Raw genomic sequence first — 12,368 nt, 5'->3', positions numbered from 1 at the left:
ACGATATACCCAGAGAATATTTGTGTGGGAGAATTGTTCATGGGTAATTCGTGGGTAAATATAATATTCCCACGGATTACCTAGCAAAGTTGTTTGTGTGTATTATAGTGGTGGGTAATCCCTGGGTAAAGTAAAAAGAATTTAACTTTGCAATATTACCCACAAATTACCCAAACATGTTATTTGTGGGTAACATATTTGTGGGTAATCCCTGGTTAATCAACATATTTTCTCTTAATATATTATTTCAAATTTTATTTAATTGTTATATTTATATTTGACTTAAAATAATATTATCAAAATTGAATTTTAGATTTATATTAACAATCATAATTAAATTAAAAAATTAAACATTATAAAATAAATATAAATAAATAATGTCATAATAATTTATTCTATAAATTATATGAACATCATGAAAAATAAGATGATAAAAAAAATTCAATTGGATATCTAAATTAATCAATTAATTTACAAACTTATGAGAATTCCTTAATTTACAAACAAATAAGATTATTATTTGCAATTCTATTCAAAATCTCAGTAGATAAACTATATAAAATATAAATAGTACATATATGAAAAAAATTAAAACAAAAACCAAGATAGTTAAACATATATAAACAAAAAAAAATAGAGTTAAGTCCTAAATAAATGCGAATGAAATCAATCAACTTGTTATTTTATATAAATCAAGTTATTACATATAAGTTTTTTATGTGATTATATAATTTAAGATAAATAATTATGTATTAAAAATAGGTTTTTTTAAATATTAATATTCACTATTAACATTATCAAAATAATGAATGTGTTTTTCTTTTTTGGCCAATAAATATTTTATTTTTAATTAATTTTTATAATATTTTTTTAATCGAGATCGGGTTAAAAAAATAAATAAATAAAAATTATTGTAATTATAATATTTATAATTATTATGCATATCAAATAATAATATAAATTTCATGATTCAAATTAAAAAAACAAAAAAATAGTAAATATTTAACAAAAATAGAATCAAAAATATTTAAATTTTTTTAAAATATAAAAAAATCACAATAAATATTGAGAAAGTAAACTAATATTTGTTTATAAGTTTCCCGATTTGGAACATTTTAATCTAAAAGAATATTCTTATAATATTGATTTCATAATTATTTTTTATTTTCAAAATCGACCCGAGTAGTATTTCATTCCCCTTCTATTTATAAAATCAAATATTTTCTTGAACCAATGCTAAATTTTTAAAAATTTTATAATAAAACATACTGATTTAAATACTTATTTCAAAAATTAATACACATTTTAATTAAAAAAATAAAATTCTAAAATACCATAAAAAAATAAAATTAAATTAAAATTAAAATTTTAAAACAACAAATAAATATACTCATTCAAATTTTGAATCTTAAAAAGTGTATATATATATATCTAATTATAAAGAAAAAAAGTCCATGATAAAAATGTGAATTTTTAGGAGGTCATATTAACAAAATAACCCACTTTTTGTCTTTTTTTATTAAGTTCATTAACCCCCAACAAAACACTATCCTCAAATCCCCTAATTCGGCTCATTTGTTTCGGCTCATTGCGTCGCCTCTGCTGCCGCCTTTTCTCTCTCTCCGGAGCGTCGCTCGGCCGCCGCCTCGTCATCCTCGGGGAAGACCATTGCTGTTTCTGGCTCACTGCGTCGCTTCTGCCGCTCACCCTCATTGTCGCATTCTCTACCGGGCTCCTCTCTCTGTTTAGGACTCACAGGAGTCACCACCGGCGTTGCCGCCGCCTCAAACCTCTCCGGCGTTGCCTCGTGCCTAAACATTGCTTCAAAGCTCATCCGATTCTTGTACTTCATCGGCTTCGGTGGTATGACTTTCTCCTTGATCTCTTCTTTTCTTCAGCGCCGATTCCCTAAACTAACCTAGCAATTCATTTAGTTTTCACTATCACTGAGAAGACGCGGAGAGGACTGGAGTTCATCGGAGTTTGAGAAGTCACTGGTCGTGACAGGTGAGATCACAATCCTTCTCATTTTCATTCAATCAGCTTTGGAAGCTCCACAACAGTGCTTAATGTATGAATGAACTCAACGACAAGAAGAAATATTTTGCAATGAAACTGATGATCTGTTAAAATTGGCGAGGTTTGTCTTGGTTTGTTGATTAATGAATTTTATGCGTTGGGGTAGTTTTGATCTGAATCTTGGGGGTGTTGTATTTACTGTTTTCCTTTTGATTTGGTGAGCTGTGTATGGTTTATGAAACTTGTGGTGAAAACAACTCTTTTCTTTATCCCATTATTAGTAGCATCTTGTAGTTTTGTGTATGTGGAGTTAGGTGATCTCCTAGCTTTGATCAACACTGAATCATTTCGGATGTTTCAATATTGTCATGAAGAGGACTGCATACAATGAAGCTTCATCAAGTATACACCTTTTTTTTTTTTTTATATATATGAATGATTTGAGCAATGAAGACCATAGAATAATGCCTTTCATATCTAGATCGCAATCAACTTTTTTTACTTGGAAATTGCGATTTATTTTATTTATATGCATCATTATGTTTAAGTTTCCTTCAATTGTTTTATCCATTCAACATTAGCAAACATCTTGAGCTGAATAATCTGGCATCTCTTGCAAAACAAACAAAAAATCAGTAGTTGATAGTGACTGCATGAAATAAGTCATGTCTTCTATTATTTTAGGATGTAGAAGAAACTTGCCCAAGTGTACTGAACTATTATTGAAACATGAGGAATTAGAGAAAGTTGACTTGATAAGAAATCCTCAACCTAAGTTTAGCTGCATCATGATAGCAATAGAATCACAAAGAAATTAGTGGCCTTGCATGTAGAAATTGTTTTTTATTTTTTAATTGCCTTACTTGCCTCACTGTCCTCTTTGGTCCTTTGATGTGTTTATTATTAAAAATTCCAGACATTGTCCATTTGTTCCTTAATTTAAAGAGAAGATCATTTTTTTTATATTATGCCGGCGATTTGCATATTTGACCCTGATATATTTTGAAAGGGATGACCAATCAAATCTCAAATTCATGCCTACTTGATTAGATACAAAAGTTATAAGACTTTTTCTTTTCTTTCTTGTGCACAAAGGATTAGGAATTCTTAGTGCTTAGTTTCACTCAACCTATATATTCTTTTTGTTTGCTCACAACATTAGTTGATACTGACATTAAAAGAGAAAAGCTGAGAATGATTAGAGTATTAGTGGTATGGAAAATAATATATTAGCTTGAATCTTTCCATTATTAGCTAAGAATAGTAGAACAGCTGCAGCTGATTTTTCCCAGCAAAATATCACATCCCATCACCTGCAAGAAGCAAAGAATATAGCAGCTTGTCAATCAGACAATTGACCTTTTTTGAATTGCTTGGCCAATAAACAATTGAAGTTGTTTTCTTTTTCCTTTTTATTATTAGCATTTGCATTTGTACAAATGAATTCAGTTCAGCTCTCCTAATTAGTGCTTAATCTCGTTGAACAAATATGGATGCCAGCCAAACAACAGATATTTATAGGATATTGAATTCAAGGCTATGTGTATTGTGTTAATGAACCTCTCTAGTGAAAGGAATCCTAGACCATGATTGAATAGAGGACATAGTGTGTGGCCTATTTCCTTTTTGTTAGAGGAAGTGGGTCACTATAAATTTTTAAGTGTTTGGCTTCATTGGAGAGAATAAGCATGCTTGGCTCCTAAGCTTGTAATCTTCCCCCCACTTTGCTTAGCTTTCCATTCTCAAAGAGAATATGGTAAAGCATTATGCATGCTTTCCAAAGGCTTTGCTTTTCTTATGAGCTTCTCTAATTACTCTTTCATCTTACTAAACTTGATTGATGTGTTAGTTGTTTTATTTAATGATTTTCTCCTATGTTTGGTGAGAGTTTTTTTATTTATTTATGGATATTACTATTTAGTTGGATCTTTATGCCTAAGAACCATTCAAAATAGTTAGCGTAGCGGTTATTAAAGAGTCAACAAACAATGATGATAATAACAATATATAACAGACCTCACCACTATTCATTTGTTTTTTTATAATTTAGAGATTATTTTTGTATTTTTTAAAAAAGAATTGCTCTCTATGTTGATGTGCAATCAAACAAGTTGAACCAATTTTAGGTCTATTGTTACAATAGTAGTACTTTTTTTAATATTACATTTTTATTTATATTTATTAAGTTTATTAAGGTTTTGGGTTGTAGTTAATGTCTTTACAAAAAATAGTTGTTGAGATGGCATTTATTTAAATAGTTTAATGAAGAATGAGTGTTTGAGGAGACAGGTTCCCTGCTTGGCCTACTTGTGTTATGGCTTGGGAAGAGACATGGTTAATAATTTAAGTGGGTTTTAAGATTGGATTGGATTGGATTGGATAGGCTAAGTAGGAAAAACGCACGGGAATCCCACGTGAGAACCACCTGCCTCAACTCACTCTTCATGCGAGGTTTATTTATTTAAGTCCGTTTGAATATGTATCAATGGAAATATGCATGCAAAATTCATGATAATTGGCTTCGACTATGAATCGAAGAACAATCTTTGGGATATCTTCATTTTTAGGACGGAGAAAACGATGGCGAGTATTTTGTTACATGTTTGAAACTTTAAAGTCTAGTCCTAATCAATGAAATAATTAAATTAATTTTTTTAAAAAGAATAATTCGTTGGTTGTGATGTAAATAAAACAATTAATTTATTTTGCAGATCATGATAAAACTTTGATTTGGAATTGAATGAAATACTATCTTGGTTGGTGCCGTATATTCTCATCTTGCCATTTTATTTCATCATCATTTTTTTATTATTATTATTATTATTATTATTATTATTATTATTATTATTATTATTATTTCATTCATGCTCATAGCTTTTTGTAAAAGTACACCAAGTTGTTTTCATAAATTATACATTATTTCAATGGGATCCAAATCAGCGGCCCAAAATGATAAGGATGCATTTGGCATCAATTTGCTTTTTCCCCCCCTGATTTATACATTATTTCAATGAGAAGCCAATGTATGTGACACTTAGTAAGGAATGACTAATCAATTTTACATAAAAAAATACAAATTAGCTTTATAGGGTTATAATAATGACATTCCAAAATTCCTTTCTTTTTTTAATTCCTTGCTATGATCTCCTTGTCATATCATTAATTTGTTTTTCCTCTTGCTTCTATATGGTAATACATTTACATCCAACTCAGTTTGTGAATCTTTAGAGAGCATGACAAATACATACAATTCATGAATAAGATCTATAATTATTAATTACTCTCTCAAAATTTGTCATTCCCATAAAATACATATAACAGGTTATTTTGTATTTCTATTTGAAGTTGAATAAGATGATCAATATCTATTGTAAATTGTAACGTTTAAGTACATTAATTAGTTAATATGATTTGACATGGAAAAAGGTTGGATCATGCTTAAGTTTAACCCTATTTTTATTTTTATGGGGGATTTAGGGAAGAAGGCCACTGTTTGTTGCTTAATGGAAAGGGCTACTTAAATTCATGACACTTTGACAAAAAAAATTGCACCTTTTGGTTGGATATGAAGAAAGTAGCACTATTATATATGTATGATTTGCATCCAGCTTTTTTTTCCTTGATATAATCCTCTTATTTTTTTTAATTACCAAAATATATTTATGTCAAAATTATTCATCAACATAAGTATTCTATGAAAAGGCACAGTTAAAACCATGCACTTAATTAGTTCATCTTGTTTTTATCTTGTAGATGTTTCTTCAAACAGATGTACTAAATGGTCTAAACTTGCATGCTAAATATGCTAACAAGATGATAATATTGAAGATTGTCGTGGTCGAGAACAACTCCCCCAATCTATTTTGATCTAACATTTGTTTAGATTAAAAAAAATGTTCATTTATTAATTTGATTCAAATGAAAATATACTTTTTTTTTCTTTCTTTGGAGCAATCAATATGAGAGTTGTATTAAAAAATTAATTCCAATTGTTGGCATGTCTCTGACTATATATATCATTGATGTATTTGTGAAAAAAAAGTAAAATAATTAATTATTATTTTTATGTTATTTAGATGGGCTTATTTATTCATCTAGTCATGTCTATTTAGGGGCAACAGATTATACAAGATTGAGATAAGCTAAAGGACCTATACATTTTGATTTGTCCTAAGAATACTCTACCAGCCAATAAGATTTAATTAATTTTCAAATAATCATAAAAAATAAAGGGTAATATTTTGATAGGAATCAATAATTGCCACCCTAGCGCATTCAGTTGTACAAAATTTATACATGGACCCAATTGATAATCAAAGTGGTATTAATTAATGCTATGTTCATGTATTTTTGGCATCTATCTTTAGATGATTGACATAAGGACTGGTTTTCATTATTAGGAGGGAATTGACTAATGTTATGTTGATTTTTATCCTATTTGTAGAAGACATAAAATGAGAACTGATCGGGAGTGGATGTATAATAGACTTGTAGATGGGCGTAGATACATTAATCCTGAATTTTTGGTTGGAGTTGAGACATTTGTTGAATATGCTTGTCATCAACCAGCATTTATGGATTGTGATAAAATAAGGTGTCCCTGTTGTAAATGTCAAAACCGAAGGTATCTTTTAACTGATGAAGTCAAGTTGCACCTTACTAGAGATGGATTTGTCAAGGATTACTATCAATGGGTTTGCCATGGGGAACCTTTAGATATATCAAATCCTATGCAAACACAATGCAATTCATCTTTTACAGGAGAAGTAGAAGGATCAAATCTATATCACAACATGGTCATGGGTGCCATTGGTTCTAATTTTGACCCAAATTATGGTGAAAATGAGGAGGAAACACCAGATCCAAAAACTCAAAGATTATATGCCATGCTTCAAGCAGCCGATGAGCCATTGTGGGCAGGTTGTTCTAAGCACTCACAGTTGTCAGCTATGACAAGATTGTTGAATATCAAATCTGAGTTTCATATGTCTGAGAAGTGTTATGATGCAATATTGCAATTAATGAATGAAGCATTACCAACGGATAATAAATTGGTTGGTAGTTTTTATGAAACAAAGAAGTTTGCTGCAGAGTTAGGTCTTCCTTGTGAGAAGATCCACTGTTGTATCAATGGATGCATGATATACTGGAATAATGATATTATTAGAAGAAGTTGCAAGTTTTGTGATCATCCTCGATATAAAAATAGACAAAGAGCATCTCCAAGAGGAAAAATTGATATACCATATCAAAAGATGTACTATTTTCCTCTTACACCCAGACTACAAAGATTGTATGCTTCAGAAGTGACAGCTAAGTATATGAGGTGGCATGATGAACACAATAAAAAAGATGGTGTTATGTGCCATCCATCTGATCGAACAAATCCATCTTTTGCATTAGAGGCTCGAAATGTAAGACTGAGATTATGTACGGATGGATTTCAACCATTTGGACAATCAGGGAAGCAATATTCTTGTTGGCCTATTATTGTGACACCATATAATTTGCCACCATGGATGTGCATGAAAGAGGCTTACATGTTTTTGACTATTATTGTACTTGGCCCAAGAAATCCGAAACAGAAGTTAGATGTGTACTTGCAACCTTTGCTAGCAGAATTAAAAGATCTTTGGGAAGTTGGTGTTCTCACATATGATGTTTCTAAGAGACATAATTTTCTAATGAGAGCTGCACTTATGTGGACCATTAGTGACTTTCCAGCATATGCAATGTTGTCTGGGTGGAGTACAGCAGGCAAAAAAGCTTGTCCATATTGTATGGATAAATCAAAAGCATTTAGCCTTTTGAATGGTGGAAAAGTTTCTTGGTTTGATTGTCATCATCAATTTCTACCAGAACATCATACCTTTATAAGAAATAAAAATGATTTCATGAAGAATAGAATTGAAGATTCTCCATCTCCTCTTATGTTGACTGGAAAACAAGTTTTAAAGCAAATTGAGGATTTAAAATTGAAGAAAGTAACAGATCTTGGTGTTGAACAATGGAATGCTCCTATTTGTAAGTCATGTGGTTGGAACAAACGCAGTATCTTTTGGGATTTGCCATATTGGAGTACTAATCTGGTCCGTCATAATCTTGATGTCATGCACATCGAGAAAAATGTTTTTGAGAATGTGTTTGATACAGTGATGGATGTTGAAGGAAAAACAAAGGATAATGCAAAATCAAGAGAGGATATAAAAATTTATTGCAAGCATAAGGAGTTGGAGAAAAATGATTCAACGGGTAAATATCCCAAAGCTTGTTATAGTTTGAGCACACAAGAAAAAAAGGTTGTGTGTGATTGGGTGACAAAACTCAAGTTTCCAGATGGGTATGTTTCAAATATGGTAAGGTGTGTGGACATGCACAAATATAAGTTGTTTGGGATGAAAAGTCATGATTGCCATGTGTTTATGCAACAGTTAATTCCAATTGCTTTTCGTGAATTATTGCCAATGTCTGTGTGGAAAGCATTAACTGAGTTGAGCTTGTTCTTTAAAGACCTTACATGCACTGTGATTAAAGAAGAAGATATGATTAGACTCCAAGAAAATATTCCTATGATTTTGTGCAAACTAGAACGAATATTTCCTCCTAGCTTTTTTGATTCTATGGAGCATCTTCCTATTCACTTACCTTATGAAGCAAGAGTTGGGGGACCTGTTCAATATCGTTGGATGTATACTTTTGAAAGGTATGTGAAAGTTAATAATTTATCATTTTTATTTATGAAAATGTTAATTTTTGAACTAATAAACATTTTTAACCATGTGCTAGGTTCTTGCGGCAATTGAAGTTAAAAGTAACCAATAAAGCAAGGGTTGAAGGTTCAATTTGCAATGCATACTTGGTTCAAGAAGTATCTACCTTTTGTTCTCATTACTTTGAGCCTCACATTAACACAAAATTAAGAAAAGTACCTCGTAATGATGACGGAGGTGAGATGGAAACATGTGAAGGAAATCTTTCTATATTTACTTATCCCGGTCGATCTTATGGACGACAGAAATCAAGATGGTTGACTGATGAAGAGTATAATGCTGCAGTAACTTATGTCTTATTAAATTGTGATGAGATTCAACATTACGTCAAGTAAGCTTCTTAGCAGTAATTTAATAAACATATAATTCTATTACACTCATTCTTATTAATTAAGATTCTTAATTTGAAGGATATTTGTGGAAGAATTAAAGGTAAATGTGCCAAATATGATTGATGAGCAAGTTGATATGAAGCTCGAGACTGAATTTGCCAATTGGTTTAGATATTATGTAAGTAACTTATAATTCTTTTATTATTTTTTTATGTTTTCAGGATATTAATTTTATATTTATTTAATAGGTACATGATCCAAACAATAATGTCACTAGTCAAATCATCAAGGATGTTGCTTTGGGGCCTTTAAGAAATGTGATCAATTATCCTATATATTTTGTTAATGGGTTTAAATTCCATACAAGCGATTATAGTGTGGGAAAATCAACCATCAACAGTGGAGTTTGCATCAAAGGTTCTAATTATAGTGAGCTATCAAGTGATTATTATGGTATTTTAAAGGAAATTATCGAATTAGAGTATCCAGCACTTCTAATTAAAAAGGTTGTCCTCTTCAAGTGCGATTGGTTTGATCCAACTCCAAATGTTGGGAAGAAAGTTCATAAGGACTACAATCTTGTTGATATCAACCATAAAAGAAGGTTTAACAAATATGAACCTTTCATTTTGGCGGAACAAGCACTTCAAGTCTATTATGCACCTTATCCAAGTATGAAGCGTGACAAAGTTGATTGGTGGGTTGTGTGTAGAATTAAATCAAGATCAGTTATTGAGATCCCTATAACTAATTTTCCATTCCAAGATGATGAAGTAGAAGTACATTCGATTGATATGATTGATGATGCAATAATACCTTTAAATGATTCAAATGGTGCTTTTGTTGATGTAGATGATGGACATGATGATGTTAACTTAGAAGATGCCGCTGAACCTAATTTACAAGAAACAGAAATGGAAGATGATGAAGATGCTGAAGATGATGACATGTCTGTTGATAGTGAATAGTGTTATTTTAGTTCTAATGCACTAAATATACTTTGCTTTTAACTTCACGTAGCATTTTTCAAGTCAAGTTTTATTTTATCTATTGAGTATAATTTGGTTTAAACCTTATGTAGCATTTTCTATGTTATGTTTTAATTTACAGAGTATATTGCTTTTAACTTTATGTAGGATTTTCTAAATTTTTCTTTATGATATTATTATGTATTTGCAATGCTTTATTTGAATTTGTTTATTGTTATTATGTCAATTTAGTCATTTTTGTAGACATGCCTAGAGGTAAAGGAAGGATTGGGCCATATCGAGGAGAAAGGTCTTGCGGGATGTACACTAATCCTACAAATGAAGAGAACTTAACAAATCCTGTAAATGCCATTCAACTTAATGATATAGCAACTGAGGCCCCTAATCCCACAAATGCATCATGTGATATTGCAAACAATGACCCAAATCATACAATTTCAACTCCTACTATATCCCAAGCTAGTAATGATCCATTTGATGCAATAGCTAATGGAGGTAGACTTCGCATCGTGGTTGTGAATGGATTGTAAGTATTTTTTTTTTATAATATGATTATATGTTATAATATATGAACACATTTACATGTTTATAATTATAACAGGTTAGAACCCTCTAGCAAATGTTCACGTGTGATAACAAAGGTGTTCAAGCAAAAGGTGGACACTAATGGCTACATATGGAAAACAATTTCACAAGCTACAAAAGATTTTTATTTTGAGGAGTTTAGGGTATTTTTATTTTGAATTCATGTTATTTATTCCATTCTATTTTCATTATTGAATATCAACAAGTTTATTGTTTTGCAGAATCATTGTGTGTGGGATTCTTCAATGGAGGCTCAAGTGAAGGTGGCATGGGTTATCAAAGCTTCACAACGATACAGTGATTTTTTGCGAGATATAAGAAATTCTGAAAAGAAACTAGAATACATGTCTGATGATGTTTGGAGACATTGGAAAGCCTCTTGGGATAAACCTGAATTTAAGATGAAACGAGAAAAAAATTCAAATAACAGAAGGAGCATTGCAGGACCATCATCTCATACTGGAGGGTCAATATCTAATGTTGAACATGGCAAAAGACTAGTAAGTATAAATAGAATTTATTTGTATGATGAATGAATGCAATATAATAAAATTAACTTGCATGCTATATGAGTTTACGATTGTTGTAGTATAAGGTAAAAGTACTATATTTTTTTATTTATGTCTAAAAATTACATTTGCTTTTATTGTTAACTAAATGATTATATCTAGTGAAAAATGTATATGTTATCAACGTTATAAGCATCTTCATTAGGATGAATGTGTTCACACCATGAGTGGTTATATTTATTACTACTAAAAAAAGCATGATGACAAACCTTGTTTACATATGGTTTTTATTAATATCTAAAATTTCATATGTTTTTTTATTCTTAACTAAATAATCATAGCTAAAAGCGTATATTTTTGTGTGTTATAGGCATCTTCATTAGGCCGTATGCCTACACCACATGAGTTGTTTCTTTTTACTCACACTAAGAAGCATGATGGACAAACTTTTATTGATGAAAAGTCTAAATCACTCAATGTAAGTTTTTAAAGTCTTTTAAATCATTAAGATTTTTTTCATTTTTTTCATAGTTTATTTGTAATTATTTATTTACATATTTTTATATTATGCATATAGGATAAAAGTATTGAGCTTGAGAGAGGCACATCAAAACAATTTCGGATCTAGAAATGATAATTCTCAACCAATAGATGAGGTCGCACTTTATTATGAGGCGCTTGGTGGTGAAAAAGAGAAGGGTGTATGGTCTTGGATCTCAAGCATCTTATTATTGTGGTGGTAATACAAATGCAAGCAAATCAAGTACTAGCTCTTTTGAATCACAAAATCAAGAGGAGCTTCAAACTGAGTTAGCAACTATGAAGAAGAAAATAGAGGCTCAAGATAATTTGATAGTTGATTTGAAAAGAACAATTGAGATGTTGTGTAATCACATTGGTATGCCTCCTCTACATGGAACACAAAATTCAAGTAACAATCAACCAGAGGAGAGTGAAGGCACAAGAGATGGAAATGGAGATGGTGATGAAGATCCTGGACTTTTATAAATATTTGTGCTTTAATTGCTACTTTTTTTTGCTTGTCTAACTTTGGGTATTTTTTTTGTATTGTTACTTGTTGATGTCTTACATTCTTATGTAGTGGTATTGTTGATATCCTAAATACTTATGGATTGCTATATTTTATTTATAGTATAATTTATA

At 30.6% G+C, this 12,368-nt stretch overlaps 1 protein-coding gene across 1 annotated transcript; it reads left to right on the top strand.

Annotated features, from left to right (window-relative positions):
• Positions 1–6,473: 6,473 nt before the first annotated feature.
• LOC120273141 lies at positions 6,474–10,141 on the top strand. Its single transcript, XM_039279785.1, has 4 exons — positions 6,474–8,722; positions 8,806–9,120; positions 9,200–9,299; positions 9,370–10,141. The coding sequence occupies exons 1-4, from the start codon at positions 6,474–6,476 to the stop codon at positions 10,087–10,089; spliced, it is 3,384 nt and encodes a 1,127-aa protein (XP_039135719.1). The 3' UTR covers positions 10,090–10,141.
• The last annotated feature ends 2,227 nt before the right edge of the window (positions 10,142–12,368 follow it).

The sequence above is a fragment of the Dioscorea cayenensis genome, chromosome 12, assembly GCF_009730915.1.
Source record: "Dioscorea cayenensis subsp. rotundata cultivar TDr96_F1 chromosome 12, TDr96_F1_v2_PseudoChromosome.rev07_lg8_w22 25.fasta, whole genome shotgun sequence".
NCBI classification, from domain to species: domain Eukaryota; kingdom Viridiplantae; phylum Streptophyta; class Magnoliopsida; order Dioscoreales; family Dioscoreaceae; genus Dioscorea; species Dioscorea cayenensis.
The sequence above is the reverse complement of the archived record's forward strand: the minus strand, read 5'-3'. Positions and strand labels throughout refer to the sequence as shown.